Below are 20,246 nucleotides of genomic sequence, written 5' to 3'. Positions count from 1 at the left end.
TGGACAAGGCCTCCCTGTTCCAGCCACTGTCATGGACCAAGGTTCAAAACTCGATAACGTAGTCAGCCACTGACAATACACCCTGTCAAATCTTCATCAGACGGTCTGAGGTTCATTTGGCTCCATCAGGGTGATGGAACACCCTCCTCACAGTGGCTACAAATTCCTGGAATCCGAGCAAGCCTCCAACCTTCATTCCCAATGTGCAGTGCCCATGCCAGGGCTCTTCCAGTCAGAAGAGAGATAATGAAGGTCACCTTTCCACACTCTGAAGGGAACAGGGTTGGCTGGAGTTCCAACAATAATGAGCATTGAATGAGGAAGCCATGGAAAAAACATGGGTCACTGTCGAATCTCTCCAGGGCACAAAGTTGTACTGGCTCCACAGAGAGACTGACTGGCTCTCCCAAGCAATTCTGACTTCCTCCTTGTGAAAGTTGACAAATGGATTCCTGGAGGTCATGTAACTCCAGGCTCTGTCTGGAAATCTCTCTGTGGCTGGTCACAGTGGGCGAAAGATTCTGATACCCCACTGTGCCCATTCTGGTCTCAGTCGTACTGTAACGAGAGTCTCTGACGTAGATGGTTTGAACCCAAATGCTGGAATATCCGAGGCTGGGATCGAGACAAACAATAAAACTGGACTGAGAACCGAGCACAAAGCGAAACGCTAGACGATATTTCTGGTTGGGCTGACAACTGAGCACTAAGGCTCCATTCAGATGCTCTTTAAATACTCAATTCCTGGCAACCAAAGCATGATTGCCAATTAGCAGGACAGTCCTGAATCTTTAGTGGGGCCATGTCAGCTATCTATATTCCAGAGAGTTAGAGCATCTAAATGCCAGATGCTGGCATGGTTGGGTGCATGTCAGAACAGAGTTTATATTTTCTCTCTATCATCATATGGGTTTCTGGTGCATGCTCTGTTTTCCTCCCACATTGCAAAGGTTTACAGATTTTTAGCTAAATTGGCCACTGTACATGATTCTAATATAATGCTAAATGCTAGAATCAGAGAAGAGTTGATGGGAATGTGGCAAGGATAGGATATAGGAAAATTAGTGGGGAATGGGATTGTAGTATGGGTCTACATGGACTTGAGGGCCCAAATGGCCTCCTTCCATGGTGTAAGAAATATGAGCGAGGGACACATTTCCTCATTTTATTGAGGAGCTGCACCACATACATAGACATTAGACTTAGTGAAGGGGGAAAGGGGTGCCCTTTATTTGGACCTAGGTATTGGCTGAAGGCTAAGTGCTGACAGCTTCACTAAATTCAATCATACATTGTTAGAAATGTTGCCCAATGAAAATATGCTTGTACTACTGCAGATAGTTTGAGATCTAAATCCACAATCCTAGTGCTCTGGCATGAATCAGATTTTGTAAGTACACTGCGCTGTATTTGCTATTATGGATCAAGTGAATTTCTAGTCATTTCTTTCTTGTCCTTATGATGTACTGTATATATGTGACACAATTCATCCTTGGCAAACAGTGTGACACAATATATTTTGAAAAAGCACATCTACTGCCTTTGATAATTAAATCAATGGGGTGAATTTTCAAGACAAAGAATTATATATTAATGGTACTATGTAGTGCCATTTGGATATGAATTCCATGGCAAGGTTACTCTGACATATTTATTTTCACTCTGGTATTGTTGCAGAAAGATTTCCATTGATGTTTTTCACCAGAGGTTCTTTTACAGTAATGGTTTGATTTCTTCCCATATATTTCTGACAGAGTGAACTGCTATTTTAAACATTATTGAAGTTTCTAATTGCACTCATTTCCTTTACTTACTTCAGTTTTTGATTTTGTTTTCACCAGTCCCTATACAGAATTTTGTTCTTCTATTCCATGGTTCTGTTATTAAATTGTTTTCCTTATGAATATCAGCATCATCATTTTCTTTCTTCCCTACATGTTTTAAATGTCCTCTTTGCCTTTTTATTCTCCTGATTTGTATTCTTCTTCCTATCTCCTGTACACATCCAGTGTTTCGGTGAGAATGTTTCAGTTGTAGACATTTGCCAGTAATGTTCACAACCTGAGACCTTACAAAGCTTGTCAAAAGTTAAAATCAACAATAAACACCACTTATGCCACACCATAGTCTTCTGTGATTTCAGAATCCGCTCATAAGTATGAACACAATTTCATGATATCCATTATCAAGGAGTATCTTTGTAGTAATTTCACAAATCCATAAGAGCTTCAATAATCATGTTATAAAATTACTCATTTAATTCCAGGTTTATTCCTGAATCTCCACGCTGGCTATTATCTAAAGGAAGAATAGAGGAAGCTGAATCAATAATTCGACTCATGGCAAAGAAAAATGGTGTCACTCCTCCAGCGATGCTTTTCAGTGAACTTGAGGTATTGCAATAATGTCATCTTTTTGTTTCTGAGTGGTTCTTCAGTCCTTTAATACAGAACAACACTTTTATCTCAGTTGTTTTCATTTCTCTTACATTCCAAGTGTGTTCACCCTTTGATTTGGTTCTACAGGTAGGTTTCACTTCCTTTGTTCAGGTTTACCAGACTGCTTCACCATTAACAATTTCACAGGCAAGCCCACATCAACATTGCCCATAAGCAAATCAATATACATTCTCAGCTGGGTGTTCACTGGATAAAAATAAGACATAAAAATCCTGACAAATATGGAGCTGTACTATTATCAAGTTCAGCATGAATTGTACATCAGAGCTTTTATTGAATAAATTTATTTTTGCATCTTTTTTAAGTAGAAGGAATTAAGAGATGGCCTTTGCCTTGTACCATCACTTCATAAGATACACAGTACACTGTATCAGAATAACACTCTGATTAGCAGCAAAGTCAATTCACTATTCCCTCTCCAAATCATGCAGCCTTCTCCTTGGCTTATTAACGGCTGTTAGTGGATGTGAACTCTATGGTTTGTAATAACAAGAAAGTGAGAAGGTTGAGCTTTTGAGTTGGCATACAAATGCCACTTTTTCTAAATAGTGGAATGCAGGGATTTATGAAATGTCCAGAAAGGGTAATCAATATTAAACAGCGGAGTCCTCACCTGAAATAGTCAATAACTGACCATTCTTACAAAAAATGTAATTAAGCTTAAAAACACCATTTACAGAATCTGCCCCATTAATCAACGTTCACATCTTAGAAACATAGAAACATAGAAAATAGGTGCAGGAGTAGGCCATTCGGCCCTTCGAGCCTGCACCGCTATTCAATATGATCATGGCTGATCATCCAACTCAGAACCCTTTACCTGCTTTCTCTCCATACCCCCTGATCCCTTTAGCCACAAGGGCCATATCTAACTTCCTCTTAAATATAGCCAATGAACCGGCCTCAACTGTTTCCTGTGGCAGAGAATTCCACAGATTCACCACTCTCTGTGTGAAGAAGTTTTTCCTCATCTCAGTCCTAAAAGGCTTCCCCTTTATCCTTAAACTGTGACCCCTCATTCTGGACTTCCCCAACATCGGAAACAATCTTCCTGCATCTAGCCTGTCCGATCCCTTTAGAATTTTATACGTTTCAATAAGATCCCCCCTCAGTCTTCTAAATTCCAGTGAGTATAAGCCTAGTCGATCCAGTCTTTCTTCATATGAAAGTCCTGCCATCCCAGGAATCAATCTGGTGAACCTTCTCTGTACTCCATCTATGGCAAGAATGTCTTTCCTCAGATTAGGGGACCAAACCTGCACACAATATTCTAGGTGCAGTCTCACCAAGGCCTTGTACAACTGCAGTAGAACCTCCCTGCTCCTGTACTCAAATCCTTTTGCTATGAATGCCAACATACCATTTGCCTTTTTCACCCTTTTCATATCTTGTATCTGTCCAGAACGTAATTTGAATTTAAAAGTGGAATATTCAGCTCATTTTATCAAGCAATGGAATTCATTGTGTTCAAATTAATTTTACACTGGGCAGGAATTGCTGACAGTTTGGAAAGCTGAATGATTGTTACTTTTGGAAGATGGTGAAAGCCCTTGCAATGTAGATACATGTCTGGATACCCACATAAAAAGTCACAAGACAAATTGTGAATGATCAGTCTTTTGGATCATTCATATGAACCAAGAGATGTGGAAAATAATACTGACATATTTCTGTTAAGCTAATGCAATTTTGAATTCTCTGCTTTTCTTCCAGCTCGAGCACATAAAGAATAATAAAGTAAAATCTGTTCCATTTACTCAGTTGTTAAAAACCCGTAATATCCGAACCATTACAATCATTAACATTCTGATCTGGTAAGTATTAGGGTCAAGAAAAAGCACAGAAATATGCATAAAAGTCTGGTTTTAAGGACTTAGTGAGGAATATGTTCTGCAACTGCTTAGTCTCTACTTATTTTCAACAGATCTGATTGAATTGCCAGTCGATTTTGCTGAATTGAGCTTTTTTCTATAGTTCGCTCTCTGAGCTAGCCAAGCATTTGTAAATTTCCTACCAAAGAGGCTAGAACAACAGTGAGGGAATGTGCCAATGACAGGGGTGCACCATCTGAAATGCAATATTAAATGAAGCCCTACTGGTTGTCTCAGAAGAATATTGAAGTGCTAAATTGCTGAAATGCTGACCACCAGGAGAAGTAAGGCTAATAAACAAACAATTAATTGTTCCATGGTGGCCATGTAACAACCCTTTTGTATATTGTTGGTGGGTGGGGGTGTTGATCTTTCACAGGTGAGCAGTAATAGCCAGGTCAATTGCATAGTGCCAAGCTCTGAAAATAACTAGGGAAGAGTGACGTTAGGCCAAGCAATAATGATAGGGGATCCATAGTAAGGGTGCACATCGGCATTTCTATGGCTGAAATCAATATTCCAGGATGATATGTGGCCTCCCTGTTGCCAGGATCAAAGATGCCATTACAGTGGATATGGGACATTCTCACAGGGGAGTTTGAACAGCCAGAGGTCGTGGTCCCTGTTGTTCCAGGATTCCAGGATTCAAGTCTATTTGTCACATTTACCTCAAAGCATACAGTGAAATTTGCAATTTATGTTGCCAACCCACACACTCAAGGCTATGCTGGGACAGCCCACAAGGGTCACTGCACATTTTGACGCCAACATGGCTACAATACTCGGCAGAACAACATAGAACACGACAAGCAACAACACAACAACAGCAAAGCAAGCTCCATTCCTCCCCACCATCCATGCATATACACAATCCTACAACCCAACTCCAGTCTCCATGAGACTTGGGCCTGCAGAACACAGGCTTTTGTCTTACCAGCACACTTGCTGAGATTCACAGGTTTGGCTTTGGCTAATGGTCCTCGACTTCCATACTTCCAACTCAACCATTGGGCCTCGATCTTCAGCATTGACCCCAGGGTTCTGTCATGGGGTAGAAATGAGTGAAGTTGCTATTACTAAGGGGAAGTTGCTTGGGGAGCTGAAAGATCTGAAGGTAGATAAATCACCTGGACCATATGGACAACACCACAGGGTCCTGAAAGAGGTAGCTGTAGAAACTGTGGAAGCATAATTAATGATCTTTCAACAATCACAACATTTTGGACTGGTTCCAGAGGACTGGAAAATTGCAACTGTCACTCAACACTTTAAGAAGGGAGGAGGCAGAAGAAAGAAAATTATAGGCCAGTTAGCCTGACTTAAGTGGCTGGAAAGATGTCGGAATCTATTATTAAGGATGAGATCTCAGGGTACTTGGTGGCACATAATGAAGTAGGCCAAAGTCAGCATGGTTTCTTGAAGAGCAAATCTTGCTTGGTAAATTTATTGGAATTCTTTGAGGAATAGACAAAAGAGAGATGGTAGTGTTATGTTTTGTAACACCAGAAACTAGTCAAAAAGAATACGCAGGAGTCCGGATATTGGTCTACGTAGATTGCTTTTCGTTTTTTTAGTGAGAGGCTCACATATGACATGGTGGCATAATGACCTATACCATTCATATAGTTCTTACATATAAATATAATGAATTAAGTAAACAAAGAATGCTTAATCAAACAATATATTTACAATATTACTCAAATATTCCTGTAATCTTAAATACGATACACTCCTTCCTGCTAAGCAATAAACCCCAACTCAGTATAGAATGCATCTCAACACAACCACTATATAGCCATACACAGTGTAGTAAATTTTAAATTTACTTTTATTCTAAAGATTTAATTGCTGTGGTGGATTTCCTACTCTTGTGAGATAATGTCTTTCCTGACTGGGGGAGGGGGCGGAAGTCACTCTGTTTGGCAGGTGAGACTTGTGAATGTGAAACAATCTCACGTTCTGGGGCCTCCACCATGGTGGTTGTAGGAATTGACTCTGGGACTGCAGGATGTGGTTCTAACAGCGCTGGATATCTTTTTTCACTAACAATTGATTCTTTTGTTTTGAACTAATCGATGTGTTGTCTCCGGATGACATCAAACTCAACCTATACTGTGTAGGACCGCAGTCTAGTTCTGTCCTTAGCCTTTCCAAGTACCCACTTTTCATCATCACTGTAGTCCCACTCCAGGACTGTATGTCAATGGAGAAGCCCTCAATATGGATTAGCTGTTTGTCCTGCATACTCCTTCTGAGATTGGGTTTGAGGAGATCCAGGCATGAGCGCAAGGGATAACCCAGGAACAGAATAACTGGTGAGCTATTGGTTGTGGAGTGTGCTGCATTGTGATAGCAGGCAGGAATTTGGTGAGCTTCTGATTCAGTTTAGAGCATTCTGCTGACATTGCTCACACAGCATGTTTTAGTCTCTGGACAAACCTTTCCATCTAGCCATTTGTACCTGAATTGTACGGTGTAGATGTAATATATCTTATTCCATTTCAGGAATGACTAAAACTGTTCTGCAAAAAACTGTGGTCCATTGTCACTGACTAAGTGTGCTTGAACACCAGTCCTTGAGAAGAGGCTTCTCAACACATCTACAATGTGCGAGGCTGTAATGGAGGCTATAGGGGACACTTCTGGCCACTTTGTAGCTGCATCCTCAACTACCAAGAAATTTGTAGCTATGAATGTGCTGGTAAAATCACATCAATCCTCTGCCATGGCAATGCAGGCCATACCCAGGGTTGGGGAGGCACTGCTTTTGGCATCTCTGAATGTGGTGGCATTCTCAGCAGTAAATGGCAAGCAGCTCAATCTGCTGATCTGTCCCTGGCTTCTGGACAAAGCTTCAAGCCAACACTTTCATTTTCACTATGCCCTACCTCTACATTGCTCCTTCAACTTATTAGCTCTCAACATGGATGCTACAACTCTCAATGCCCACCCAAAGCAACTCTTGTCAAGGGAAAGTTCATCCCAGTGGTGGTAAAAATAAGGGTACTGGAATTTCTGCTGCACATTCCAGCCATTTTGTGTTGCCATGTAGAATCAAGGCAGTGTGGGGTCTTTTCTGGTTTCCCTTTGGATTATCTCTACCATAATAGGGAGACTTTCAACTTATATGTCAAGAGAAGTGACCTCTTCTGTAAATGGTTCAGTTATTTCCTTTTCCAAGGGTAAACAGAACAATCCATCAGCTTTCCATGATCGGCAGTCCTCTTGAATTTAATCTTATAACTGTGTCCTCCAGGGAACAGAACAGAACCTATCTTTGCAGTCATGCTGCTGCTGCTGTTAGTGGAACTCCATTTTTGCATTCAAAATGGACGTGAATGATTGATGAACATTTAATGAGGATAAACTCTCTCCCATAAAAGTACTGGTCGAACATTTTACACCCAAACCAGACTCAAGGTCTCTCTGTCAATTTTGTTGTAGCTAGCTTTTGCTCTACAGCGAAACATGATGCAAAGGCTATGTGGCATACAGTTCCATCACTCATAACGTGTGGGACGATTGTATCTATAGCATAATGCAATATTCCCTGGAAGATGTGGATCATAATATGTCAGTATAACATCTGATGTCACCATTTCCATTGTCTTTTGGAAAGCTACCTCACACTGCTTCATCCATTGCCATTTCTTCCCAATCTCTAATAATGAGTTCAAGGAGTGGAGCGCTATAGCCATGTTTGGCAGGAACCTGTCATAGTAATTGACAAATCCTAAAAAGCACCTCAACTGTGAAAAGTACTTTGGCCTTGGGGCATCCACTATTGCTTGAACTTTCTCAGCACACTTGTGTTAAACTTATACATCAATGGTGCAACCACAGTAAGTGATGCTTGGTTTACAGAATTCAGATTTGTCATATAGTACTCTGTGCACATAATTTTCCAACCTTTTTGACACCGGCTTGAGATTTTTGAGATATTTCTTGTCATCCTCACCAGTAGCAATGATAAACATGAGGAATTCTGCCGATGCTCAAAATCCAAAGCAACAAACATAAAACAGGGGATGTACTGAGGAGGTCAGGCAGCATCTATGGAAGTGAAACAGTAGACACTTCAAGCCGAGACCCTGACGTCGTCCAGGTAACACTGTGTGCCTGGCAGCCTTGCAACAACTCATCGATAGCTTTCTCCTAGGGAGCAAGTTCAGATGCTAGACCATAAGTCGGCCTATTAATGCAATAAAGCACTTTATGAAAGTTTATGTTGAGATCTCTTTGGACTCTTCCTCGATCTTCAGCTGTCAGTTCATCTCAGCTAAATCCACTTTGCTGAAGTGTTTTCCTCCAGAAATATTTACAAAGGTATCCTCTATCCTAGACAGAGGGTATTGATCTTCTTTCAGTATGGGTTCATGTTGACCTTAAAATCACCACAGATCCTGACAGACTCATTCTTCTTGGCTACTGGGACCACCTGCATTGCCCATGGGCTCTAATCAACCTTGGGAAGAAACCCTGCAGCCTCGAAGTGATCTAGCTCCGTGGTTACTTTATCACAGATTGTATAAGGAACTGGACAGGCTTTGTAAAACTTGGGTGTGGCATTTTCCTTTAACACTAATTTACCATTGATATGTTTGTTTTCCAATGCCATCCCTCAACATTGTTGTGGCATCATCCAGTACATTTCTTTGTTTGCCTTAGGTTGAATCAATTGCAGGGGATGTAGCATGCAAATTGTGATGGATGTCCAATCAAGTTTTGGTTGTCTCAGCCAATCACAGACCCACCATTCTAGTCTTCCTGCTTTTACCACCTATAAGCCAACAGTGGCATGTTGGTTGCTTTATTTCACTGTTGTAAATGTTATCCCCAGAGGAGTTACCTTTTCTCCAGAATAAGTTCTTTGTTGGATATTTGCAAATTTTAGTTCAATATCTTTGAAATACCATTCAGATTCATTTTGTGGAATGGCTGAAACAGCCAAGCCATTGTCCAATTCTATTTTAATTAATTTGCTGTACTAGAACATAGAAAATCTGTAGCATATTACAGGCCCTACTCTATAAGCTGCCTAGAATTTCCTTACTGTGTAGCCCTCTATTTTTCTAAGCTCCATGTACATATCTAAGGATCTAAAGTCTAAGGTACACTATTGTATCCGCCCTACCACATTCCACGCAACCACCACTCTCTGTGTGAAAAACCTACCTCTGGCATCCCCTTGTACACACTTCCAAGCACCTTGACTATACGCCCTCATGCTAGTCATTTCAGCCCTGGAAAAAAACCTTTGGCTATCCACATGATCAATTCCTCTCATCATCTTATACATCTCTCATCCTCCGTCACTCCAAGGAGGAAAGGGCAAGTTCACTCAACCTATTCTCATAAGGCATGCTCCGCAATCCAGGCAACATCCTTGTAAATCTCTCCTGCACTCTCTCTATAGCATCCATATCCTTCCTGTAGTGAGGTGACCAGAACTGAACTCAGTACTCGAAGTGGGGTGTAACCAAAGTGTACTTTTCTAGTGTAAACTATATTGATTGTCTATTGTTAGTTTTCACTTTGTAAATCTGCCCAGTCCTATGTCACTCTCACCATCATCAGATTTTTCATCAACAGCAGGCAGATGAGTGCACTTTTTGAAAGTGCAACTTGACTTTTTATCTTCCCTGTGCAGTGCATTTTATTTAGTTTTCTACCTAACGTGCTCTTGGTATGCGTCCTACTTTATTGCATTTTCTGCAAGTTTCACCTTTAAATTTGCATTGGTCTGGTGTACAATGGTAAAACAATTTGTTCATCCAGGTGGGTTTTTGTTTAATTTGTTTAATTTTGTTCACACTCACTTTCATTCTTGACTGTAACTCAATTGCCTCTCTGTCTTCTGTTTTCATTGATACAGCTATTTCTACCGCTCTTTTAAATATAGGTTGTGCTTCATTTAGGAGCCATTTTTGAATGCTTTCTTGTAGGATTCCACAAACTAAATGCATCATTAAGCCTATCACTGAACTGACATGCTCAGTCAAATTCATTTCAGCCACATGCGCTGAAATAGACAACCCTTCCTTTTGATTCCACTTATATAACCTGAAGTGTTGTGCAATCAACATAGTTTTGGTTACAAATGTTCCTGCATTACTTTCATGATATCGGCAAAGCTCATTTTGGCTGGTTTGGTTGGAATAGTCCAACTTCTAAGCACACAAGTGTGCCTTTAAATCCAATGCACTCAGCAAAATTGGTACTCACTTCTCACTGGTTATTTCATTTGCTATAAATACTACTCATCCATAGCTTTCTCCTCGAGTGCAAGCAAGATGCTACTCCAAAACTCAGCCTATTATGGCAATTAAGTACTTTATGGGTGTTTATAGTGAGAAACCCTTTGGACTCTTCCTTCATCTCCATCTGTAGGTAGGCCTCAGCTAAGTCCACTTTGCTGAAGTACTTTCCTCCAGAAAGATATGCAAAGATATCCTCTATCCTGGGCAGATGATATGGATCTACTTTCAGTAATGGGTTGATGGGGATCTTAATATTACGACAGATCCTAACAGACACATTCTCCTAGGCTACTTGGACCACCAGTGTTGCCCATGGGTTCCTATTCAAACTTGGAAAGAATTCCTTAAGTCTCCATGTCTAGCTGACTGGCTACTTTATTGCAGATGTTAAAAGAAACCACACAGGATATCTAGAACCTTGGTGTGGCATTTTTATTTAACACTATTTACCCTTGATACATTTGAGTTTTCCAAAGCAATCCTTGAATACTGCTGTGGCATCATCCAGTACCTTTCATAGTTCCTTTTCAGTTGAGTCGATTGCAGGAATGTGACATGCAAATGGTGGATGGATCTCCATCAATTTGCAGTTGTCTCAGACAATCATGACCTGACAATGCTGGTCCTCCTGTTTTTTTACAACATACAAATCCAATATGGCTTGTTGGTTGTTGTATTTCACTGTTATGAATGTTATTCCACAGGAGTTACCTTTTCTCTGGTATAAGTTCTTAATTGTATATCTCCAGGCTTCAGTTCAGTATCTTTGAAAAGTCATTCAAACAGATTTTGTGTAATGATTGAAACAGCTGAGCCAGTATCTAATTCCATTTTAATTTATTTGCCCTTCACTTCTGGCGCAAAACATATTGTTACAGATCCAACGTATAATCTTCCGCAACTTCCGCCACCTCCTACGGGATCCCACCACCAGCCACATCTTCCCCTCCCCCCCATTCTCAGCTTTCCACAGGGATCGCTCCCTACACGACTCCCTTGTCCATTCATCCCCCCCATCCCTCCCCACCGACCTCCCTCCAGGCACTTATCCCTGCAAACGGAAGAAGTGCTACACCTGCCCCCACACTTCTTCCCTCACCACCATCCTAGGCCCCAGACAGTCCTTTCAGGTGAGGCACCACTTCATCTGCGAGTCAACTGGGGTGATATACTGTATCCGGTGCTCCCGATGTGGCCATTTATACATTGGGGAGACCCGCCGCAGACTGGGAGACCGTTTCACCGAACACTGGCGCTCAGTCCTCCAGCAGTGGCGGGATCTCCCTGTGGCCACACACTTCAGTTCCACAGACCACTCCCACTCGGACATGTCTGTCCATGGCCTCCTCTATCGACAAGATGAGGCCACACGCAGGTCGATGGAGCAATACCTTATCTCCCACCTAGGTAGCCTCCTACCTGCCGGCATGAACATTCAACTCACTGACCTCCATTGATACCCTTGCCACCCCCCCCCCTTACCCCATCCCTATCTATAATTTTAGTCTGGTTCTCTTTCTCTCTCTTTTGCCCCCTCACTATAATCTCCCCCCAGCCCTACCTTTCTTTCTCTTTTATTTCCCATAATTCTCCACCTTCCCCCAGCCCATTTCCCTCCAGCCTATCACTTCCCAGCTCTCTACTTTATCCCTCCCCCCACTTCTTATCCCCCCTCGACCATCCCATGTTACTTCCCATGTTACATCCCATGTTACTCCTGATGAAGGGCTTTGGCCCGAAATGTCGTCACTACCTCCTCCCATAGATGCTGCCTGGCCTGCTGAGTTCTGCCAGCATTTTGTGTTTTTTATTTATTTCCAGCATCTGCAGATTCATTCGTGTTGTTTGTCTCTTGTTAGTTTTCACATTGTAAATCTCAAGGCTACCTACTCCTTCATCACTCTCATCATTATGAGATTTTTCATTAACAGCATGTAGAGTAGTGCTCTTTTTGAAAAGGCAACTTGATTTTTTAAATCTTTTTCTCTTCCCTGTGTAATCCATTTATTTTGTCTGCCCAATGTACTTCTGTATGTGTTCTACTTTGTTGCATTTTCTACAATGTTCCCTTCAAATCTGCATTGGTCTGGCATATGTAAGCCCCTGCCACAATGATAACACAATTTGTTTGGCCTGTCAGGTTTCTGGTTAGATGTTGCAATTTTGTTTACACTCAATTCCATTCAGAACTGCCACTTACTTATGTCTCTTGTATCTCTAGCTGCAGTTTCCATTGATACAGCAATTTCAACTGCTCTTTAAAATGTGAGTTGTGCTTCAGTTAGAAGCCATTTTTGAATGCTTTCTTGTAAGATTCCATAAACTAAATGATTTCTTAGTGCATCCTTAAGCCCATCACTGAACTGACAATGTTTGGACAATTTCTTCAATCCTTCCACATAAGCTGAAGCAGACTGCCTTTCCTTCTGATTCCACTTACGAAGCCTAAAGTGTTCAGCAAACAACAATGGTTTTGATTGTAAGCATTCCTAAATATGTTCATGATATAAAAAAGGCTCCTTTTACCTGGTTTGGTTGGAGCAGTTAAACTCCTAAGCTTTTCAACTACTGCACTTAGCAACACTGGCACTTGTTTTTCATTGGCTACTTCATTTGCTTCAAACTACTGCTCAATTTATTTGGTATACATCATCTGTTGTACGATCAAAGGTGTCTATCTTTCCAACGTAGCCATGCATTTCTGCTTTTTTTTTGTATTTATTATTGCTGTTGCCCAGTACTTACTTTTATTAACCTGTGGCCATTCTCATTGCTTGCTAATTTTGTCCATTTTCTGCCTTTTTTAAAACTCAAATGTATCTCTCCCCTTTGAAAGAAAAACATGCTGCTCTTCAACAGGTAGGTGGTTGCCTTGGTCTCTAAAAGTTTTAAAACTTCCTCATTCCCAGAGTTATGTTTTATACCTCTAGAAACTAATCTAAAGTAAAGCAAAGAAGTTGGGATACTTGTCTACATAGTTTTTTTCCTTTTGTTTTTATTGAGACGCTGATATATGACATGATGGTCTAATGGTGTATGATATTGATGTACTTCTTATATATAACCCATAATAAATTACTTAGATGCTTTACAATATTATACAAATAATACTGAAATATTAAATACACTACAAATGGATGTTGCTTACTAGGATTTTCAGAAGACCTTTGCCAAGCTGCCACACATGAGGCTGCTTATCAAGATAAAGAGACCATGGTATTACAGGAAAGATGTAAGCAATGAATAAAGATTGGCTGATTGGCAGGAGGCAAAGATTCAGAATACAGGGGGCTTATTCGGGTCTATTTTCTAAATGGGGAGCATATTTAAAAGTCAGAGGTTGAAAGCGATTTAAAAGTCCTTGTGCATGATCTCCTAAAGGTTAACTTGCAGGTTGAGCCAGTGGTAAGGAAGGTAAATGCAATGTTGGCATACGTTTTGAGAAGACTAGAATATAAGAACAAGGATGTGATGTTAAGGCTTTATAAGGCATTGGTCAGGCCACATTTGGAGTATAGCAAGCAATTTTGGGCCTCTTATTTAAGAAAATATGTGCTTGCATTGCAGAGTGTCCAGATGAAGCTCATGAGAATGATTCTGGGAACAAACGGGTTAATGTATGAGGAATGTTTGATAGCTCTGGACATGTACATGCTGGAGTTTAGAAGCATTGGGCGGGGTGGTTCTCAGTGAAACCTATCAAATATTGCAAGGCCTAGATAGAGTGGATATGGAGGGGATGTTTCATGTAGTGGGCAAGCGTAGGACCAGAGGACACTGCCTCAGAATAGGGGAACATCATTTACAACTGAAATTAGAAGTAATTTCTTTAGCCAGAGGATGGTGAATCTGTGGAATTTATTGTCATGAATGCTGTGGAGGCAAGCCATTGAGTATATTTAAGATGAAAGGTTAACAGGTTCTTGGTTCATCAGGAGAGTGGGTTTGTAAGGGATAATAAATCGGCCACGATGGATTAGCGGAGCAGACTTGATAGGCCAAGTGGCTTAATTTTGCTCTTATGTCTTATGACCTTATAGACACACTGATCACACTGAACTCTGGTCTCATTGATTAATAAAACCAGGGGACATTGTTTCTCCTGCCTGCATGAAACTGACTCTGGAACCCACTGACAGCTTGGTGATCTGGGGAGGTGGGGGGTTGTGCCTCATTCACTCTCTGCTTGTCCAACATCTGGCATCCAACCATAGATGTTTCACACACTGATCTTTGACTGCAGAACAGAGACTCTGGCTTGATCTCTAATTCCCCCATATCTCTATTCCTAAACCCTAACTGACCCCTAACTCGCTACAATAACCCAAAACCTAAACTATCCTTATAAATGTAAAAAAAAATTAAAAAGAACTAAAACTAAGCAGCAACTCAACTTAAGTCACAGTTTGGTACTATCTTGAACCATCCAATGTAATCTCAGGATTACTATCCATGTCATGTGCCAGTGAAATGAGAAATACATGCCCATAGTGCAGTTCGATATATGGCTAAGGAGCTGATGCAGAAGGGCAGGCTTCAGATTTATGGATCATTGGGTGGTCTTCCAATGCAGATGGGACCTATACAAACAAGACAATTTGCTCCTCAACTGGAGGGGAATCAGTATTATCACTGCGAGGTTTGCTTGGGTTTAAATCAAAGTGGTAGGGATGAAGATGAGAAAATGGTATGACAAGTAAGACTGAAAGGAAGGACAGCAAGGAACAGGTTGGTAAACATGGTGAGACTTATGAGCTGAAGTATGTTTATTTCAGTGACAATAGACAATAGGTGCAGAAGTAGACCATTTGGCCCTTCGAGCCTGCACCGCCATTCTGAGATAATGGCTGATCATCTACTATCAATACCCGGTTCCTGCCTTGTCCCCATATCCCTTGATTCCCCTATCCATAAGATACCTATCTAGCTCCTTCTTGAAAGCATCCAGAGAATTGGCCTCCACCGCCTTCTGAGGCAGTGCATTCCAGACCCCCACAACTCTCTGGGAGAAGAAGTTTTTCCTTAACTCTGTCCTAAATGACCTACCCCTTATTATCAAACCATGCCACCTGGTGCTGGACTCTCCCAGCATCTGGAACATATTTCCTGCCTCTATCTTGTCCAATCCCTTAATAATCTTATATGTTTCAATCAGATCCCCTCTCAATCTCCTTAATTCCAGCGTGTACAAGCCTGTCTCTCTAACCTCTCTGTGTAAGACAGTCCGGACATTCCAGGAATTAACCTCGTGAATCTACGCTGCACTTCCTCTACAGCCAGGATGTCCTTTCTTAACCCTGGAGACCAAAACTGTACACAATACTCCAGGTGTGGTCACACCAGGGCACTGTACAAATGCAAAAGGATTTTTGCAGTGCTAGGAATATTAAGGATAAGGAGGATGAACAGAGTTGTTGCCGTTGCAGAGACCTGGTTATGTGAGGGACAGAAATGACAGCTCAATCTCTCTCCATAACTCAGTCCTTCTGAGTGCAGCAACATATTGTAAATTTCCTCCATGCGCTTTCTGTCTTAATGGTGTGTATCATACAGCAGGGGAATCAAAACTGAACACAATACTCCAAATGTGGCCTCACCAATATTTTGTATAGCCATAACATGACATCCCAACTGCTATATTCAATTCCCTGACTGATGAAGGCCAGCATGTCTAAGGCCTTTTTCACCAGCCCGACTACCTGTGACACAACTTTTAGGGAATTATGTATTTGTATTCCTCTGCCTTGCTGTTCACCATCCCTACAATTCACTGTGAAAGTCCGAATGTGATTTCTCTTCTCAAAATGCAACATCTCACAGTTCTCTGAATTAAGCTATATGCCACTCAAAGCCTCACTTGCACAGTGTCACCTATGTGAGCCCATAGGTTGTGGGAACATTGCAGTGATGGGGTAAGTCATGTTGAATGAAGTTACACTGACGGGTGCAGTTAAACTGATGAGATTATATGCTGTAACAGCACCCACCCACCTCCCCACAATAGCCTGAGATGTGGGGGAGCAGATTATGGAAAAGTGCAGAAACAACAGACTTGTCAGAGAAGGGGAATTTCACTTCCAAATTTTGATTGGAACTTTATTAAAACAAGAAGCTTAGAGGTGGGATTTCCACCAGTGAATCCATGAGGGGTGCTTGGAACAGTATGTGGAGAGTCCAACTAGAAAAGAAAAGATACTGACCTAGTTATCAGAAATTAGTTCATCCAGGTTACAGACCTGTTGCTGTTGTTGGCCATTTACACACCTTGTGGCATATCGGGCGACTTTTTTACCGGTTTCGTAACATTTGACCCTTTTTATTTGACTGTCATATGTTGAAAGATTGGAGCGACTGGGCTTGTATACATTGGAATTTAGAAGGATGAGAGGGGATCTGATTGAAATATATAAGATTATTAAGGGATTGGACACACTGGAGGCAGGAAGCATGTTCCCGCTGATGGGTGAGTCCAGAACTAGAGGCCACAGTTTAAGAATAAGGGGTAAGCCATTTAGAACAGAGATGCAGAAAAACTTTTTCACCCAGAGAGTGGTGGATATGTGGAATGCTCTGCTCCAGAAGGCAGTGGAGGCCAAGTCTCTGGATGCATTCAAGAGAGAGTTAGATAGAGCTCTTATAGATAGCGGGGTCAAGGGATATGGGGAGAGGGCAGGAACGGGTTACTGATTGTGTATGATCAGCCATGATCACAGTGAATGGCGGTGCTGGCTAGAAGGGCCGAATGGCCTACTCCTGCACCTGCTGTCTAATGTCTATTTTACAAGGCCGAGTTGCTAGCTCAATGCTCAACGTAGCATGGGTGGAAAGTGTGCAGGAAGCCTACTGGATTCAAACTCAGGACCATTCACCACGAAGTCCGATGCTGATGCCAGTACACCACCAGCTGGCAACAGGTCAATATTTTTGAAACAATGACCATAACTCATTATGTTCTAAGATAATTATGATAAAGAATAAATTTTGATCTAGTGGGAAGATACTAAATTGGGGGTGGATAAATTGTAATAGAATAAATAAGGAGCTGAGGGTAAAGTAAGCTGGCTAGTAATGTAGAGGCATCAGCACCGGACTTTGAGGTGAATTTTCCCAAGATCAAATCCAGCTGACCACCTGCACGCTTTCCAGCTGTGCTGGGTTGAGTGTCAAGCTAGCAACTTGGCCTCTTAAAAAAGAACAGTCAAAATGCTATGGAAATGGCAAAAACATGCTCCATGATGCACCACAGAGCATGAAAAGGAATAGCAACAAGCGTAAAGTACATTTTATTATCAGAGTACCTATACTGTATGTCACCATATACCACCCTGAGATTCTGCAGGCGTACTCAGCTAGTCTATAGACTAGTAGCTATAACAGGATCAATTAAAGATCAAGTAGAGCATTGAAGACAACAAACTGTGCAAATGTAAATATAAATAAACAGCAATAAATAACAAGAACATGAAATAACAAAATAAAGAGTCCTTAAAGTGAGATCATTGGTTGTGGGAACATCTCAGTAGAAGAGTGCAGCTACCCTCTTTTGTTCCAGAGCCTGATTGTTGAGGGTTAGTAACTGTTCTTGAACCTGGTGGTTTTCATGAACCATGAATTCTGAAATTTGCTAAAGACCAATCAAATCTGGAGATCAAGGCATGCAAGTCAGGAGAACTAGAATGCTACCAGAGGTGGGGGTATGATCTACAGAAAGCTAACTTACAGGCGAAGTGGAGATTCCAGGCTAAACTGGAATCAATGATGCATGATTGGGAGCTGCTGTTGTCAGACAAGTCCACTTCTGGCATGTAGGAGTTGATTTGTATGTTTGTATGATTTGTATGTTTGTATACAGGATTTGTATATTTCAGTGAGTAAGAACAAGGATAGTAAGGTAAGAGGATCCTGGACAACCGAAGAGATCCTAAACTTAGTGAAGAAGAAAAAGAAAGCCCTTCTATTCAGAAGTCTTTATTGAAGAGTTAGTGGTTTGTATTGGGAAGTGGGCATTGCTGATAAATCCAGCATTAATTGCCTAGTGTGGAATTTTTTGAACCATTACAATCTTCTGTGAAGTTGCATCCACAGTACTATTGTTGTGAGAGATCCAGGATTTAGAGCCCAGCAACTATTAAAGGATGGAGAAACTGCAGGTGCAGGGTTTTCATATAGCTGCTGCTCCTGGTGGGATGTGTTGCCAAAGCAGCCAAGATGGTTAACAGCAATGCATTTTGTGGCTAGCAAACACTAAAGCTGCTGCCAGAGGCAGGGAGTACTTAAAGTGGTGATTCCTGTGCCAAATAAGTCAGCTACTTCATTCGAGTTGATGTTGAATTGTGAGAATGTGCTGGAGTTGAACTCATCTGGGAAAATAGACAGAATTTATCATACTTCTAATTTGTGCCCTGAGGATATTGGAGAGACATTGAGGTGAATGCTGTGATTTCAGTTTCATCAGCATTTGACGGTATAATGTTTAAATCTTGCCTTGTGACTTTAAACTTCACCTCTGGAATTTGTCTCTTTGATCCATGGCATTCATTACCAAGGATCTGAGGTCTGTAGCTGAATGATCAGATTAAACTAAATCTGGACATCTGTGAGTAGGTTATAGACAAGTAGGTGCCACTTGATAGGTGCTTATATCTAGAAAGCCCACCTTTTCAAAAATATCATCTTCTTAATTTATTCACAATGTTTGTCTCTGAAAATACAATCTGCCATGGATGTATGTGACAGAGTTAAAAGGTCCATGTGCTTGAATCAATGTGGTCTCCAATTACACCACTGCATGAAGATTCATGGTGGGTTTCTGTCTAGCTCTGCTTTTCTGAATCTATATGAGTTTACTATCCCCTTGTCAACCTGAGCAAAATTGTAGGAGGCCAAGCTCAGGGGCTTAAGTTGCATCTTGAATAAAAGTGACAGGCAAAATGGGATGTTCAGGTCCTCTTTGTAGATTGAATGGAGAGTGATTATCAAGTCACCAATGTGGAGGGTTAACATCGTGAGCACTAAATACTGTAAGCTAACTTGTAAGACATGCTTGCTACTTCGGTGAAAGTGTTTAGTCTGTTGGATGGTGGGAAGAGTTAAAAGGGCAAGTATTGCGTTACCTGTAACTGTATTGGGAAGCTTCTGCAAGGAGCATGGATGTTGGTTGAAATGGAAGATTGAATCGCAAATCACAGTTGGAAGAGTGCCTTTGAAATGCTGAAGGAGAAGGAGAAAGTGTGCCTGGTGCTGCTATCATATTAAAGGTAGTGGAACTTCTAGGATAGGAATCATTGAATGTGAAGGCAGTCAGATGGAAGTGGAGGGCAAGTGAAAACCTCTTCCAACTCTGGTTGTACAGAGAGGAGATGAGAGCAGAAGTACAGGGGTAAAACAAATATAGTTGAGAGACCATACCATGAGGAAGAAGTAAAACAGAATAGCAGTGTTCGTATGGGTCATAAATTATATGAAAGAGATAGAAAACAACAGGGACATGGAATGGAGTCCTTACAGGAAATAGGTGGAAGAAAATTCAGTCAAGATAATTGAGGTAATATGTGAGCTTGTGATGTGTCCCCTGAGAAAGGGAAAGGAAGTTGAGGAAAAGAAGGGTCCGCTGGACCTAGTGCAAATGAGAGCAATATGTAAAATGGGAGCAAAAA

General features: G+C 41.3%; 1 protein-coding gene across 1 annotated transcript in view; it reads left to right on the top strand.

Moving 5' to 3' along the window:
* Positions 1–20,246, top strand: part of LOC140739167 (organic cation/carnitine transporter 2-like) — a 74,817-nt gene that overhangs the window by 29,698 nt on the left and 24,873 nt on the right. Inside the window, exons 5-6 of the mRNA XM_073067197.1 lie at positions 2,267–2,393; positions 4,173–4,273. Of these exons, the coding sequence (XP_072923298.1) occupies positions 2,267–2,393; positions 4,173–4,273 (228 nt within the window). The remainder of the gene's footprint in view (positions 1–2,266; positions 2,394–4,172; positions 4,274–20,246) is intronic.

This window comes from Hemitrygon akajei, chromosome 15 (assembly GCF_048418815.1).
Source record: "Hemitrygon akajei chromosome 15, sHemAka1.3, whole genome shotgun sequence".
In the NCBI taxonomy this organism is placed as follows: Eukaryota; Metazoa; Chordata; class Chondrichthyes; order Myliobatiformes; family Dasyatidae; genus Hemitrygon; species Hemitrygon akajei.
This window is presented reverse-complemented; position numbering and strand designations above follow the sequence as displayed.